This window comes from Kogia breviceps, chromosome 15 (assembly GCF_026419965.1).
Source record: "Kogia breviceps isolate mKogBre1 chromosome 15, mKogBre1 haplotype 1, whole genome shotgun sequence".
Lineage (NCBI taxonomy): Eukaryota > Metazoa > Chordata > Mammalia > Artiodactyla > Physeteridae > Kogia > Kogia breviceps.
In genome coordinates this window covers 52,497,852-52,515,523 of record NC_081324.1, presented here as the reverse complement: position 1 = coordinate 52,515,523, position 17,672 = coordinate 52,497,852, and the positions used below count along the sequence as shown (strand labels likewise).

Below are 17,672 nucleotides of genomic sequence, written 5' to 3'. Positions count from 1 at the left end.
AATAGAATATTAAATTATATTCTGTTTACATTTTAATATACACTGCGTAATACCACCAGCTTCTATGAAAGGATAAATACTGTATCATTAGACTGGTTGTGGATAGTTTTGTTTCTCACTTTACAGTTATAGGTAAAAAAAGTCAGGATATACAGTTATAAAATGTGAGCTAGGTAGCAGAATATCCATTTTTAAAAAGTAGGAAGGAATGCACAAAAATGTTCACAGTGGCTTATTTTGAGTTAAAGAATCATGGATGATTTTTTCTTTTTTAATATATCTCTATACTTTCCAGTTTTCCCCAGATGAGTATCTATCACTTTCATAACCAGGAAAGAAACAAAACTTAAAACTAAAAGCAAGTCTAAAACAAAATGTAAAGGTAAGGATGATATACTAAAAATGCCCCGTTAGAAATAAAACAATCAAGTACCTCTGATGTGCCTCCCCCCCACCCAGATATATTATATATATTATCCACCCAGATATACCACTGCAGAGCCAGCTGGCAGCATAGACTAATATACCATGTTATGTCTAAGAGAATGACCTCTGAGATTCATGGAACTTTGTCTTTCCATTAAGGGCATGTATGGACTTCACCTGTCAAAGGCATACAGTTGGTCGGCATTTCGTTTGTTTTAAAATGTGATCAACTCAATTATCCATAAGATACATTTTTCCTCTTTGTGAATTATTTATGGTCTTATCATATTAAGAGACTCCTAACTCTCACTGCTTATTTCCTAAGAATAAACTTAGGAAATATAGACTAATTTTCAACTGGTTCTACTCTCCCTATTTACAAATAAGGAAACAGAAACCACCAGAGATTAAATAGCTCCTCTTTCTTTGCCTCTGCTCACCTCCTCTACACCAGAGGACTTTGTCTCTCATCATGACACTTGTCAAAAATATCCATCTTCTCCATCATAAGCTCCATGAGATTAAGATCTTTGTTTGTCCTGCCCTCCTGTGTATCCCCAGGCTGAGCACAATACCTGACATAGTACCTGATATATAATGGATGTTCAGTAAATCTCTATCGAATGTTGAATAAATTTTATAAGCAATCCATATTCCAAAACAATCAGACTACTTGCCAAATTAAATGTTTGATTAATTGCTTTTGGAAATATTCACTACATCATTTGACTACACCTGGGTGGAAATTGAAAACAATGTCTGAGTAAAGGCTCCTAATGAAGAAAGTTTGAAAGCAAAATTACCTTTCTGTTTACCTTTTCTGGTATAATGAATTTTTCATATGGTAAAACATTTTTCCTATTTTCTTTTATACCATTTAGAGCTATTAGTATTATGGCATCTAGATGCTAATTGCATATAGCTGTTAATTAGCCTGGTTTTATATGAAAAGAAAAACTAGACAAACAAAACTAAGTCAACATAATTCATAAAAGTCTCTTCACTTAACTTGTTTATCTTTTTTAATTTAAATTTTTTTCCACACAGTTGGGACTGGTGGATGTGGCTGATATTGGATGTTAAATAGATATCCTTGGAGGACCATAAATAACCCCCAAATGTGACATATCTAACCCTAATCAGTCTTCTGGTTCCTTCTGCCTGGAGGGTCATGGGCTTGAGTCACAAGGCTCTCCTCTCAGAGGGCTGATTGTCTTGGGCAGGGGAGTGTTGTGCACCTTGTTTGGGGGCAGTGTTTTTTTTCCAGCTTTATTGAGATATAATTAACATATTGTCTAAGTTTAAGGTATACAGTGTGATGTTTTCATGCATGTATGTATTGTGAAATGTTCACCACAATAAGGTTAGTTAACACACACTTCACCTCACATAATTGCCACTTTGTCTCTTCATTTAAAAGGAGGATTTGGTGTTTTAATTATCCAACAACAGCTTCATGTGCCTAGAACTATTTTAGTTGTCTGTATGTAGAAATAATTTTACTATAGACAGAGATAATGATACAGTACAAGTTTTACAGTTTCTAACATTTTGAGAATATAATTGTCTTGAGTAATTCAGTTCATTCTGTTAATTTGGTACATAATCCAACAATCGTTGAGGGCATCCCATACTCTAGGTACTGTGCAACATTGTCACTATATAAAAGGAGTAAAATACTACCTAAAAAAGCTCAGGATCTAGCGATGTATCTTTGGACATCCGATTTTATTTTCCTTTTCTCTTATATGTGTTTTGTTGCTAAATTGGGGGTAAGGAAGATTTACACGATTATATCAATGTGTCCAAGAGCTGTAGTCCAAAGCTTCATTTTGTCCAAGTGGCCTATAGTAGCTATTAGCAGATAAATAGAATTTAATTAAATTCACATATAAATATAAATTTATATTTCACATATAAATAGAATTTAATTAGACGGAGGTCTCATACATTCAAGCTTCTACTTAACGTTATCAGGTCAGTCCCTGTTGTCATTTGTATGAAGTATGGGAGGTGGGGTGCGGTATTCTAAAGAAAAGGAAACCTGATATTTCCTCCTCAAAGCTGTTGTGGGGAATATGGAAAAGGAAAGCTACCTGCTCTGTAAATCTCTGTATATGGTTAGTACCCAATATATCAGTACACTGAACTTAATCTCATAGACATGTGTGTAAAAAAGATAAACTCTTTTTTCTTCTTGGCAGGTGTCCTTGTAGACTTGGGTCTGGAGGAAAATGGGACAGCCTATCAGAGAGCAGAGAAATATGTTGTTCGTCTAGACAATGAGATTCAAACCAAGTTTGAAGTGTTTATGAGAAGGGTGAAACAGAACCCATACACACTGTTTGTGCTAGTTCATGACAACTCCCATGTGGAACTAACGAGGTGATTGCTTCAGAGTGAGCAAATACAATATTTCTTCTACAGCAGTAATGGTCATGTGCTAAATAATTTAAAAGGTGGTGATTTGAAAGACCATGGACCCTACCAGTTGGCATCTTCTCATGGTTAACTTATTCCCACCCTTTCCTTGCTTTCTCAACTTTTCTTACCGCTTTAATGTTGATTTTATTTTAACTATACTGTGGGTGAATTTACAAATTCCTGTTAAAATCCGGTCTTAAGAGCATTGTGGGACTCAGCTGCTTCAGTGAAAGGGTGGCAACAAGGGCCTTGTGGTGAGTGAGTGCCCAGAAGGGCCATGAGCTTTCCCGCCCATCCCCCCTCCTTCTCATGGTTCTTCTCGTTTTCTCCCTTTCCTTGTCCTCTCTTCCTTCCTTTCATGTTCTTTCTCCTCTTCCTTGCCTTTCTCTCTTCCTTCTTCCCTTTAGCAGCAGTGGAGATGCCACTTCAATGATCTGAGAGCAGATCCAGAACCTTCTGCAATTTACATGTTTAAACAAGAGACCATCCTATCTCATTATGGGCTTATTAATGAAATAACAGTTTGTGTGGTGTGACGGAGGCAGGTCAAATCACAGTTTGTATCTAGAAGGGGGTATCTTTGTTCCTATGGATTGAAAAAAGCAAGTAGTTGTTTTTTGTTATTTTTTTTAAGGGCAAATAGTTGTCAAGTATTACATATCATGGTTTGTCCTCACCAGGTAGGGGGAGGGAAATTTCAGGCATCATCAAGAATTCCTAGATTTTCTTTCCTCAGGACACACTGAGGTTAGCCATCTGGAATTTTTTTGATCTGTGGTAGAAATGTCAGAATTACAAAAACACTTGTTCAGAAGCCAGAATGTGTTTGGTACTCCATAATCTGAAGTCCAGAGCCATATGTAGGTGTAAATAAGATCTGGTATAACTTGTTAGATTTCCAAGAAAGGAAGGAAGGGAGAGGGGGAGGAAGGAAAGATAAAGAAAAGAAATTTTGCCCACACCTTATTCAGTTACTGCTCATGTTCTATGAGCAGAAATAGCTCACTGACCTTGTATACCTCATCTTTGAAAGTTTGGTGTAATAGCTCTGAGGATTACACATTGGATCTCTCTGTATTTAATTCTCATGGGCCTTGAGATTACTTTTTTGAATATACATATATATATATATATAGAGAGAGAGAGAGAGAGCGGGATTGGGGGTGGGGAGTTTTGAGGCTTCATGGAAACCTGGTACCTCCACATTGAACGGAACTGAAAATGACTCAGAGATATGAAAATGTTGGACATGGGGAGGAGGCCGGAGGAGTCCTCCCCACGGTCTAGCAGCTTCAAGGGAGGAAAGAGAGTGTGTTAACACAGAGGGGATTCCTTGTAGCTTTGGGGCCTCTCTGGGGGTACAGATCTGGGGGCATAGTTATAAGCATCGTATTTTGATAGAGAGCTCCCTCATTCAGGTGGGCTTTCAAACTGAAGTGATCCACCTCAGCTACGGAGTTGGATATCCTTGGCTTGGATAACTGAGTTTACACTTTGAGGTATATCAGCAGCAAGCTGAAAAAGGAAAGAAAAATCCCTGAGATTTGTCTGAAAGGGCTAAGAAGGTGGGTCATCTTTGCCCCTGTGAATTAAACGTTGGTTGCTTCTGTTCCTGCTCCCAATGAATAGGAACTAGAAAAATAAGAGCTAAAACACTACCTCCCTTTTGATATCTGATTCTGCATCTAATCAGTTAAATTAGGAGGTTTTAATGTGACTTTCAATATTTCTACAGTGTCATTTCGGGCTCTTTGTCACATGGTGAACCTGGCCATGGATTGGCTGACAGAGTCATTAACTGCAGAGAGGTTCTGGAAGCTTTCAACCTCCTGGTGCTCCAGGTCACCTCCTGCCCATACACTCTGCAGACCCAACAGTCCCGAATCAGCGCCAACAACGAGGTTCACTGGATACAGCTGGACAGCACAGTGAGTCTCTGTTCTACCCTCTGATACACAGTCATGTTCTCAGTTCCCCTGGGGAGCAGAATCTTGTAATAAAACATGGTCATGGCAAAAGAGTTCAGAAAACTAACTAACATAATGCTTTCTGTTCTAAAAGTTCCATATAATTACAATTATTATTCACTAAAAACTAGGGAATAGTGTCCTCTATACATTTGATTCAGTGGTTCTTTTTTGGGCTATCATGCAGATACAAAATTGTCTATCCAGTATAGTTTGTCCCCCTAAAATGTGATGTCAGCTGACACCATCATCCATATCCTGGATTAGCTTTGTGCCTTTAAATGATTCATTGCAATCTAAAACTTGGAAATTTTATTGTCCTCTTGTTTCAGTCTTACTGATCTAGATATATATCTATATGTTAATTATTCTCATGCTTCCCAGCAACTGGATTTTTCCTTTTAATCAACTCTCACAGACTTCTAGTTGAAACAGAAGATGCTGGTACTGTTACTCTAAATTACTCAGGGGACTTCCCTGTCAGTCCAGTGGTTAAGTCTCCATGCTTCCACCGCAGGGCACACGAGTTTGATCCCTGGTCAGGGAACTAAGATCCCACATGCTGCGCAGTGTGGCCAAAAAGGAAAAAAAAAAAAAAAAAAAAAAGACTTTAAACAGGAATTTCCTGGTGGTCCAGTGGTTAGGACTCCACAGACAAAACAAAACAAAACACTAAATTACTCAGTAGTATCATTTAATGCGTTGAGAATAGCTCAGCACTGTACACATCCAGGTCCAGTCCCTAATACTTAAAAGATATTTTCTGTGACCTATAAACTGTACGCTAAATATATTAGCAAATTAAAAAATGAAAGTTTTATTTAAAAAACAATAAAGATCAGCCATTAAGTAAGAGAACCTTTGTTTAGAAATATTGAATTGTGAGATATTTTAAACTAAATACGTTTAAGTAAAAGAGGCCAGAAATGTCTTACATAACTGTTTATTTTTCAACCCAGTGCATTTCACTCTGTTATGAAGTAGGTAAGAAGACTTGGAGCCCTTCTCTTTGAGTATTGGTGTGTCCTTGACAGTCAAGCAAGCTCAGGTCCCTGACTCACTTCGGCATCACCAGTCCCTCCCTTGTGAGAACTGCTCGGTGTGTTGACTGTCACAAGGAGGTTGCTTTGAGCTTTCACTTTGTTGGTATCTTCTCCACCCTAGCTCTGTCCATGAATTGGGTGGGCAAGTTATAGGTGAGATAAGAGGTTGCCAGAGTTCCTTTGCCTCTGAACCAAAACCGTATGGTGTGCCTAGGCTCTACCCCAGTAGTTGTCCTGACATGGAAAGGGATAGCCAGTAGAACTGATAAAAGGAAACATTGTTTTTAATCCAACAGATAAGGCTCCAACTAAACGTTAAGTTGAATATATTGTTAAGGGAGAAAAAGGAGAACTATCCTATCCTGAACAGTTGGTTCAGTCTTTTCCTGGAAGGGATCACTCCAGTGATAGGAAGATGGGCTCATAGCTTCTGCCCTTTGTCTTCCCCTGATGTGACATAATAGAGAAACAAGCTTAAAATAATTTTCCTTAAAAGTCATTCCTATGATTGTGGTTAATTTTTTAAAATATAATGATGGTCTTGTGGTTATATTTTCTAAAGGATTCCAATCTTAGAGATATCTAGTGAAGTATTTGTGGATTAGAGATATGATACCCAGGATCATATTCAAAATAATTGAGGGGTGGGGAGTTATTATATTCTAATTAAAGTTTAAAAAAATCATCCCTATGACATTGAGAGGAACATGGAGAAAAGGTAAAAACATTGAATCTAATTTACAACAACTTTACACATTTAGGGGCGAAGCTCTAGTGATTAGCTTCCTTTAGTTATCCTGAAGCCAATGTCCTAAAGAAAGAATAATAGAGAAAAGCAAAGAAAGTAGACTCAAAAAATATTAGTGAGCACTTGTGGGTTTGTGTTAGATCTTTCCAAGAACACACAGAGAGCTGATGGTTTAAGGAGAAAGCAAAGTATGCATAAAAGCCACTATGATTCCAAAGTAGAATAAGACATAGATAGAGAAAACAGATTGGTGATTTTCAGAGGCGGGGGCTGGAGGGTAGACAAAATGGGTGAAGGTGGTCCAAAGGTATAGACTTCCAGTTATAAAATAGAGAATTCCTGGGGAAATAATGTACAGTAAGGTGACTATAGTTAATAATACTGTATGGTATATTTGAAAGTTGCTAAGAGAGTAGATCTTAAAATTTCTCACCATAAGAAAACAAGAATTATAACCATGTGTGGTGAGGGATGGATGTTAACTAAACTTATTGTGGTGATCATTTCACAACATATGCAGTAGCAAATCACTATGCTGTACACCTGAAACTAATATAATTTTATGTCAATTATATCTCAATTTTTTTAAAAAAGAAGAAAATCAAGTTGTACACCTTAAATATATAATTTGTCAAAACAAAACAAAAAATGTAACAAAATAAAAACAAAGTAGAATTGCAGAAAACCAAAGTGCTCTGTGGGTTGAAAGGAGGGAGAAGTCCCACCCATTTGAGAGCATCAGGAACAGCGACATAGAAGACAGAGCACTTGGGATGGGCCTTGGAGGAGAGGAAGGACAGAGCAGACGGGAGCAGACAGCTCGGGCAGGACCACAGAGGAGTAAGCATCAGGCATTTTTCAGAGAATACTTAGTGGGATGAAAAGAAACCTGGAGGGGCTTCCCTGGTGGCGCAGTGGTTGAGAGTCCGCCTGCCGATGCGGGGCACGCGGGTTCATGCCCCGGTCCGGGAAGATCCCACATGCCGCGGAGCGGCCGGGACCGTGAGCCATGGCCGCTGAGCCTGCGCGTCCGGAGCCTGTGCTCCGCAACGGGAGGGGCCACAACAGTGAGGCCCGCGTACCACAAAAAAAAGAAAGAAAAAGAAACCTGGAAATATACATATGGAATCTTTGAGACCAAGCCGGAAAAGTTTACACTTACAACACAGGCATGAACGATATTTTAGCAAGGGCATAGTATTATTAGAAATAACATTGAGACACAGATGGAGAGAACAAACGTATGGACACCAAGAGGGGAAAGTGGAGGGGGGGTGGGTGATGAACTGGGAGATTGAGATTGACATGTATACACTAATATGTGTAAAATGGATAACTAATAAGAACCGGCTGTATAAAAAAATAAATAAAATAAAATTCAAAAAGAAAAAAAAAAGAAATAGCAGAATATACATATTTCTTTTATTTTTTATATTCACAATGTTAATGTACAGCTTGATGCATTTTCACAAACTGAGCACACCCATGGGACCAGCACCCAGATGGCGAGCTAGAACACTAGCACCACTCCAGAAGCCAGGCCCTCTCTCACCAGAGGGAAGCACTCTTCTGTCTTGGTTTGCCCCATTTTGAATGTTATATAAATGGAATCATGCAGTAGGCACTCTCTTATATCTGGCTTCTTGTGCTCAACATTGTTTGTGAGATTCTTCTATATTTTGCATGAGTCATAAAACATTCATTCTTTTTGCTGTATATAGATTATGCTGGGTGACTCACCACAATTCATTTATTCATCCTATTCACTTATTTCAAATAGTGCTGCTTTAAGCATTTTAGTAGATATATGTATGCATTTTTGTTGGGTATACATTTGGGAGTGAAATTGCTGAGTTCTGAGTTCAGCTTTAGTAGCTACTAAGAGGCTGTATTTTAAGGCAATTTATCCACTATAGAGGCCAAGTCAAAGTGATTAGAAAGGGGGAGATGTGTCATCTGGCTTTTCTGATAATTCAGGTTAGAATGAACAAGAACCTAAATCAGAATAGTGGTCCTGGAAATACAAAGGATGGAAGAAATGGTAAATCTTCTAGGATTTATTTATTGGGGAAGAGGGGAGAGTCAGAGATATCTTTGAGGCGATGCCTTTAGTGGGAAAAGAGAAGTCAAGAAGAAGGTGGACCTCTGGAGAGCAGATGAGACGGATGTGGGCTGAGTGAAGACTGGGACAAGTTCACAGTCACAAATGCAATGTGGGAGTTGTGATTAGGGCCTTACAATGAGGATTTGGAATATTTTTCAGAAATGCTAATCAATGAAGCAGGTTGTGTAGATAAAATCATGGAAGAAAGTAATGAAGAGAATGGCTGAGAGGGCAGTGAGGCCAAGGACTGAGGGTTTGGCCTCAGGAATCCTTGGTGACCTTCCAGGGAACCCTGTCCACAGAGCAGAGCATTTGGCTGGAGGAAAAGCAGAGACCATAGTGAAAGGACAGGGAGGGCTGCAGCTGGGGGTCACTGAGAGGGCAGAATTCTGGGAGGGGAGATATTTTTCTTAAGAGAAGGGACATTATCCCCAAAGATACAAGGATTCAATAACTTGTATCACTTATGATTTGTGATACTTGGGGATGTGTGTTTCTTTAGAGGAACATCATTCTGAGTTTGATAACTCTTATTTTAAAAGATAGTCCCATTAACTTCTACTTACAAAACTTACAAGACTGCACTTACAGTTTAATGCAAACACAACAGAAAGGGAGAACTATTCACTTCTTATTTTTAGTAGCTCTAGTTCTTAAAACCATACTGGCTCCAGTTGATGATAAACCATCTATTTAACAAGCTGCCCTCTCATTTTGCTAAGAGAAAGAGAAGTAAAAATGAAAACAGGTGGAAGCTTCCTATTCAGCAGGTTATAATGCTGTCAGGAAAAGGAGCAGACTTGGAGTAGGATTTTACGTCTTCCCCAAGAAACATGATTGTAGATGAGAAGGAATGTGAAAAACACATACATGTAAGATAAAGCTTTTCCCCTTACTCTGTGCCAAGTCGAGATAAAGAGGGAAACTCAAGTGACTGACTTCTTTCATCCTGAAATGACTTATTTGACACAGCTATTCAGAACACGGCCAAGAATCCAGAAAGAAACAAGCAAACAAGTAAACTATAGATGTCACTCCATCTTTGCTGTAAGGCTCTGATATTTATAAGAACATACTCTAGTCTGCCCATGAAGCATATTTACTCTCAAATAAGACCCTGTTCCAATAAGCAGGATAAGCTGGTTTTCCGGGGGGGGGGGAGCTCAAAAAATTAAAACTGCCAATTATAGTTATCCTATGGACCTTATAAATGACACAATTGCTCATCTCTTTAGATGGGTTACTTAAAAGCTCAGAACCAAATTCTCATTCCACTTCTAACAAAATGGCAGAAACTTCTGGGATGCATTTTTTTCTTCTTTTTTTGTGGTACGCGGGCCTTTCACTGTTGTGGCCTCTCCCGTTGCAGAGCACAGGCTCCGGACGCGCAGGCTCAGCGGCCATAGCTCACGGTCCCAGCCGCTCTGCGGCATGTGGGATCTTCCCGGACTGGGGCACGAACCCGCGTCCCCTGCATCGGCAGGCGGACTCTCAACCACTGCGCCACCAGGAAAGCCCTGGGATGCATTTTTGAGAGTACTAACTTCATCCCTGGCCCAGTCTCCTTGCTCTTACCCTTGCTTTTTCTTCCTCTAATTGCCTAATTGCATCTTATATATTTTAAGCTGCTGTGTAACCTTTATGAGTTGGAGAGTGTTTAAAGAAAAATGTCAGTACATAATAAATAACAAATAAAAGTGAGAATAAAATGCACAGGCAACACGACAGCAAGAAGAAATGACTATGAAAAAGTAGTGTACAACAGAGGAAGGAAAACTATTAAAAAAAAAAAACAGATACATGAACTCAAAAAGTTTATTGATTATTCTGGAGCTACTTAGTTTAAGGACAAGCAGTTTGTCACACATGTCAGGCTCCTCTGAGGAAATCTTTGTGTCACATTCCAAAATAGTTATTCATTTTCATAGTGATGAGTGAATCATCAAGAAGGGGCATAGATTAAATACTGTGTATTCTGTTTTAGAAGGAAGAAAACTATATATTTCATCTTTAAAATGAATTTTGTTTGTAAAAGGGCAAGAGAATCACCATCATTAAATAACATCAGAAAAGTTAAATTTTCTGTAATAGAGGCGTTTTGAGTTTTTTGATCTCCAACGAGTTCTATAGAACTCGTATGTATCAATTTACAGAGCTGCTTCCAGAAGGAAAAAAATCTGACCTTCTGACTGTACAAGCCTAAGAAATGCTCTTCCTCTAAAAACATCTGAACAAAAGATAGAAAAAACAAACCATCAATGTAGTTATAATCTGCCTTAAGAAAGCATATCAACATACCACTAATCACATACTAAGTTCATTTGAAGTGAAAGGAAATTTCAGTTAGTGCTTCAGAGATGATTGTAGAGTTGCTATCAGGTTATATAAGGAAACACAGTTTTTGTTCAGCTTTATTGAGGTATAACTGACAGATAAAAATAAAAGATATTTCAAATATACATTGTGATGAGTTATATATACATTTTTAAAGGATGAGGATTCCTTCTATCTAGTTAATTAACACATTCATCACCAAATATATGTATATATACATACACACACATACAAATATGTAATTTCTTGAGGAACCTCCATACTATTTTCCATAGTGGCTGCACCAATTTACATTCCCACCAACAGTGCACAAGGGTTCCCTTTTCTCCACATCCGGACACATCATCTCTCATCTTTTTGATGATAGCCATTCTAATAGGTGTGAGGTGACAGCCCCTTGTGGTTTTGATCTTCATTTTCCTGATAATTAGTGCTATTGAGCACATTTTCATGTACCTGTTGGCCATCTGTAGGTCTTCTTTAGAAAATGTCTATTCAGATCATCTGCCCATTTTTTAATTGGATGGGGGGGCAGGTTGCTATTGAGTTGTATGAGCTCTTTACAGATTTTGGATATTAGTCCTTTATCAGATAAATGATTTGCAAATATTTTCTCCCGTTCAGTAGTTTGCCTTTTCATTTTGTTTCCTTTGCTGTGCAGAAGCTTTTTAGTTTGATGTAGTCCTAATTGCTTATTCACAATTTTTTTAACCTTCCAGGCAATAGCCTATTACAGGTCCCTCCTTCCCCAACCCCCAGAAAATAAGACACATTGTATCCTGCCGTCACTGGGTTTTGCTCTGTTTTGAACCAGGAGGACATGAGCTGCGAGGAGAAGCTGTATTTCGGCATGAATGAGTACAGTAAATCTCTTCAGTGGGGAATCACAAGCCCACTTCTGAGATGTGATGAGACGTTTGAAAAGATGGTGAACACACTCTTGGAGAGGTAAATAAGGACTTTCAACCTTTTCTTTAGCTGTACTTGCATGTCTGAAATAGCCAAATGTCTATTGTGTCAGTGTCACAGGGAATTTTGGTGGAGCCCAGGCTGTGCAAATGACATGTGAAGGCAGAATAAAAATAGCTTTTCCTGGGCTTCCCTGGTGGCGCAGTGGTTGAGAATCCGCCTGCCGATGCAGGGGACACGGGTTCGTGCCCTGGTCCGGGAAGATCCCACATGCCGCGGAGCGACTGGGCCCGTGAGCCATGGCCGCTGGGCCTGCGCGTCCGGAGCCTGTGCTCCGCAATGGGAGAGGCCACAGCAGTGAGAGGCCCGCATACAAAAAAAAAAAAAAAAAAAAAAAAAAAAAAAAAAAAAAAAAAAATAGCCTTTCCTAAGATGACCTTTTACTCAGATGGGTTTTCTATGATCATCCAAGACCAACAAAGGAAACCAGTGACTCAGATTGGGAGGTAGAACCACTTTATGTTTTCTGAATTGTCTCCCAGGCAGGCTTCATTGCTGTACCCAGAGGTGACTTGGGCACAGAGGGATTTGCTTATTAAAGACCATTCCTCTGAGGTCTGGCCTTCCCCACACTTTTACATTTTCTTCTCTTTTCTCCTCTGTCCACCACAGGCAAGTACCCTCAGTAAAAACAAAACTTTACTCTGAGAGATTTGGAGTGTAGACTGAAGAAAATTAAAGAACAAACAGATCATTTAAATGAGTTCAGTTCTAAGTGGCCCTCCTCCATCCCCGACCTTGGAGTTAAGATTCATGACTCTCTGTCTCCTTTTTCTTCCCCAATTCCAGGTCAAACTCTGGAAGAGCAAAGGGTTTTTCTGGGTTTTTTTCCTCCCCGATCTTGAATCATAGACTCAAAAAATAGGCAGAGGCATTAGAATTTAATGTAATAGGGAATTCCCTGGCAGTCCAGTGGTTAAGATTTGGAGCTTTCACTGCTGTGGCAGTTCAATCCCTGGTCAGGGAACTAAGAAGATTCTGCAAGCCGTGAGGCATGGCCAAAAAAAAAAAAAAAGAATTTAGCCTACTAGAAGTCCCTCCCTGCCCTCCACTACAGTATTCTGTTTGATCATCCAGTGATAGGGGCAGTTGGGCACTATTTGATGAGGCACATTCTAATTTTTAGTAGCTCTAGTTCTTAAAACTGCCTCTAATTGATCACAAACCATCTATTTAACAAGCTGCCCTATAACTTTGCTAAGAAAAAAGAAAGAGAAATAAAGATGAGGACAGGGGGATACATCCTACCCAGCAACTTATAATGCAGTGTCAGGAAAAGCAGCAGGCTTGGAGTAGGATTTTATATTTTTGCAGCTGTTGGATTTGAGAAAACTGACACTGAGATGTTAATCCTTTCACAGCACATGTGATCTTAGATTTCTAGAATCATCCCATGAGTCTCCCCTTTAAGTGTTTCCCACCCTTCTGTTCTGTCTGCCCTCTTGGAACCTATCTTTTCTTCCAGTAACATCACTTGAAGTTTTATAACTTGTATTTTAATGGATGATCCCATCAACTCCTATACAACTTTTGTAATACTTACAAAACTACAGTTACAGTTTAATACAAACAAAACAAACTAGGGAAACTATTCACTTCTAAATTCATAGCTCTTTCAGTGTGAAATTTAAATGCCTGTATGTCAAAGTTACTCTTTGATCTAACTCTGGCTTTCCTACATGGCCCAGCAAAAAGCATTAAGCCTTATACTTGGATCATCTGTGCCTACTTCCTCAAGCCAAGTCACCCCAGGCTAATAATAGCTATGATTTATTGAACACTTGAAGGGATTGGCCCAGGACTGATTGAACTGAAGGATTTCTTTACTTTTCCCCAATCTACTAAATTCTTACCACGTAAGAAGACATTGTTAGAGACCTGAATGAAATCCACACTCTGTCTCTGATCAGTTGGATGATCTTGGGAAAGTAGCTGAATTTCTCCCAACCTTTAACTCAGCCTCCTTCTATGAGAAGGTGGAGTGGTCAGAACCCAGGGAATCTGTGATCCTTTCCAGCTCTAAATACTTCAGAACCACACTAGTCATTTGATGACCCTAACTGGTGTTTGACCCGGGGCTTTTCTGTGTAAGGCTGGTGATGACTGTTTCACTTTAAATAGAATTATAAAGTGGAGCAAAGGTGAAATCCCCCACTGGCCTACCCAGCTGCTAGGTGGCTGCATGTGCTACCAGCTGGCATCCAGAAGGAATGTTCAGACTCGCCATTGTTTTGCAGGCTCCATGAGAGGCTTGGCCAAGCTCAGGTCCAGGGCCTTGCTGCCCATGCCTACGTTCTTTTTTTTTTTTTTTTTAACATCTTTATTGGAGTATAACTGTTTTACAATGGTGTGTTAGTTTCTGCTTTACAACAAAGTGAATCAGTTATACATATACGTATGTTCCCATATCTCTTCCCTCTTGCATCTCCCTCCCTCCCACCCTCCCTATCCCACCCCTCTAGGTGGTCACAAAGCACCGAGCTGATCTCCCTGTGCTATGCAGCTGCTTCCCACTAGCTATCTATTTTACATTTAGCAGTGTATATATGTCCATATATACATGCCTACATTCTTGATACCTGCAAGCACCTCTTCATGCCTGCAAGTGGGTCCTCTTTGCCCATTTGTATTCATTCTGTCAGCTGGCCTGGCTTTCTGAGGAATAGCACATTAATGAGAGGTTTATTTTCTGCCTGCTCTGTAATCGTAAAAACTGCCAATTTGGCAGTCCAGTGAATGGTGGAGGGAGGGGAATGTTGAGGTGAGTCAAGGACACCCCTACTATTTGCTGGGCACCCTTCACTGAGCAGCGGCTCAGGTGGATAGGAGGCCACACCACTAGGGGGTGCTATTTCTCCAGCCAGCTCCAAGTTTTCTCCATCTTTATGGGAAGATATTGTTATTGCTACAAAGGAGCTGACCTCAAATTAGCAATAATAATTACTCTTTTTACTCCTGATACTCCACAGACATTACATCAGTGTCTCAGTTTCCTTAACTGTAATCTTAAGTATAAGAGAAATAAGCTAACAAGCATTCTAACCCCAAGTCACCAGCAAGAGGTTAGGATCTAGGGATGATCCATTATGGCTCTGTTGAAAATATGAACAGACATAGATAACTAATAAGAACCTGTTGTATAGCACAGAGAACTCTACTTCGCCACACAGTGGAAACTAACACAACACTGTAAAAAACTATACCCCCCCCAAAAAAAATGCAATGTAATAGAAATCACCTGGGGACCTTGTCCAGCCTGATTCTGATTCAGTACATGTGTGGTGGGAGGATTTGGCGGTTCTAACAAGCTCCCAGGTGGTGCTGCTGTTGGGTGATGCTGCTGGTCCAGAGACCACACTGGGAGAAGCTTGGGTCACTAGACTGTCCCTAAACCTCGTGAACTTGCTGTACCTATCCCAGCAGGTTTTGTGAGTTCACCTTTTCCTTCTAGTGATGTGGGCTTCAAGGTCATTCTAGAGCTTAAGCCCCACTCCTATCACGAACCCCTTTCCCGCCATGCTTGGTCTGCATTCCTACAGCACAGATCTCGCTGTCCCCGTGGGCCCCACGCCCAGATGCTAGCTCCCTGTATTCTGTTGAAGGTACCCCAGGCTGCACAGCATGGTCGTCCGCTGCTACCTCCTCATCCAGCAGTACTCAGAGGCTCTGATGGCTCTCACCACCATGGCGTCCCTCCGAGACCACAGCACGCCAGAAACACTCAGCATCGTGGATGACCTCCTCAGCTGCCCAGGAAAAAACAAAAGTGGGAGGGGACACATGCTCATTCTCAGGGTGCCCTCCGTGCAGCTGGCGATGCTGGCCAAGGAGCGGCTGCAGGAGGTGCGCGACAGGCTGGGGCTGCAGTACCGCTTCGAGATCATCCTCGGGAACCCCGCGTCTGAACTCAGTGTCGCAGCCCACTTTGTGGCGCGATTAAAGGTTAGCAATGGACAGAGACGTTTGTTCTGTTTTCTAGGACTCCCGTGTAGGTGGCTCAGAGGCCTGAGTTTGATAGAGTTTTGCACATGTGTCAGTGTGATCTTCGTGACCATGTTAAGGCTAAACTAAGGGACGTGTCCACTTTCCTAGTTTAATAAGATTCTGTCCGGCCCCCTTTTAGCACATGCATGCAGTTGGTCTTCCATGCTCTCCAACTGCAGGTGCAAAAATGCGATGACCCAATTTCACCCCATGTTTATTGACCTTGTTCGAGATGCATCTAGCCCACGGCCATCTGTTTTCTCAGAAAAAAAGGTAAGTTGTTCTCTCGGACCTCCGTGGGGCACGCCTTTAAGTATCATCCGTTCACTGAATCTTTTCTGTTCGTGTAGCCTATCTGTCTGCTCAGAGTGGGTAAAGTATCCTGTTTCATCTTCAGTGCTCATAGAGAACTACTCCCCACCCTCGTGCATGTGGATTCCCCAAGTTTGCTGTTTCTTTGTATTCGCTTTGGCCCCAAGGCGTGGGCTAGGCTGAGATTCAGCCGAGCCTCCTGCAGAGGGATTTGTGCATGGCTAAGCGCCGCTCACCCTCCACCCCCGCCCCCCCCCCGCCCCCCTGCACGGCCAGGGACGCACTGCTTTTCCTGAATCCCTCCTGTCAGGCATGGCGGGCGGGGGAGAATTTCTTAATCAACTAACCTAAATCTCTACCTCATGCCCTGCTCAGACTTTTCTGGGGACTTTTATAATCCAATGTGTCCCAGACATTTGACAGCATTTCAAAAAATCCTGCGTACACATAGATATGGTACTAAGCTAGGTACTATGTGTCTGGGGTAGACCGACATGGTTTCTGCACCTTGCACACTAAACACTGAGCTAAACTGGGTGAAGAAAAACCTAGATTGACACAAATTGTATGAAAAGAAAGCACGTAGTCTTAGGGGATTTGCTTTCCCACCTTGGGCTGCAGTTTACCATCTGCAAAATGAGAGTGTTGGACTGCATGATCTCTAAGAGCTCTAATTCGAGGCTTATTATTTAGTGTTCATAAAGCATTTTGCAAATGTAAGCCTTTGTATTGTATTCTATTACCTATCTTGAATAATCCAAAATGCAAACAAAATGTCTTGTATTAGCTTGATATGTAGCTAGAACAAATAAATCTGTCTAAAAATAGAAGCTCCTCTATTTAGTGGAAGTTTTTACATTTTACATATGAATATATAGATATAATGCTCACAATATTAATTTAGAGTCATAGACCACATTACAGCACAATTCCTGGGATAACTAACAAATGAGAGTCCTGAAATTCTTCTTACAGTATAATTCATAGAGGCATAGGTTGTGAGACAATCTGAATAATGCTAATGATGAGGAATCTGGAAAAGCAGATAATCAGCACTGCTCTGTGAAGCCTCACACACCTACTGCAGGGAGATGGTCTAAAAGGATGTGAGGCTGCAGGGACTTCTCTGGGTCTCCATTGACCCTGACCAAGTGCAGCTACTTACAGAGTCTTAGGTCATTTGTTCGGACCCTTCAGGAATGCCAATTACTAAGTCAGTATAAATCAGCAGTCCTAAATAATATGCCCCTCTGGGCCATTGTTTGAAAACTGCAGCCAAGACCTGAGCTTCCTAGCCTGGCTGCTAGCACATCAGAATCACCTGCAGGGCTTCCAAAGGGCTGCTGGGAGTGTGTGCCATA

At 40.7% G+C, this 17,672-nt stretch overlaps 1 protein-coding gene across 6 annotated transcripts in view; it reads left to right on the top strand.

Annotated features, from left to right (window-relative positions):
• Positions 1 to 17,672, top strand: part of GREB1L (GREB1 like retinoic acid receptor coactivator) — a 274,898-nt gene that overhangs the window by 228,346 nt on the left and 28,880 nt on the right. For all 6 annotated transcript variants that reach the window (XM_067015553.1, XM_067015558.1, XM_067015556.1 and 3 more), the window contains 4 exons: positions 2,631 to 2,811; positions 4,586 to 4,778; positions 11,861 to 11,994; positions 15,618 to 15,957. In XM_067015553.1, the coding sequence (XP_066871654.1) occupies positions 2,631 to 2,811; positions 4,586 to 4,778; positions 11,861 to 11,994; positions 15,618 to 15,957 (848 nt within the window). The remainder of the gene's footprint in view (positions 1 to 2,630; positions 2,812 to 4,585; positions 4,779 to 11,860; positions 11,995 to 15,617; positions 15,958 to 17,672) is intronic.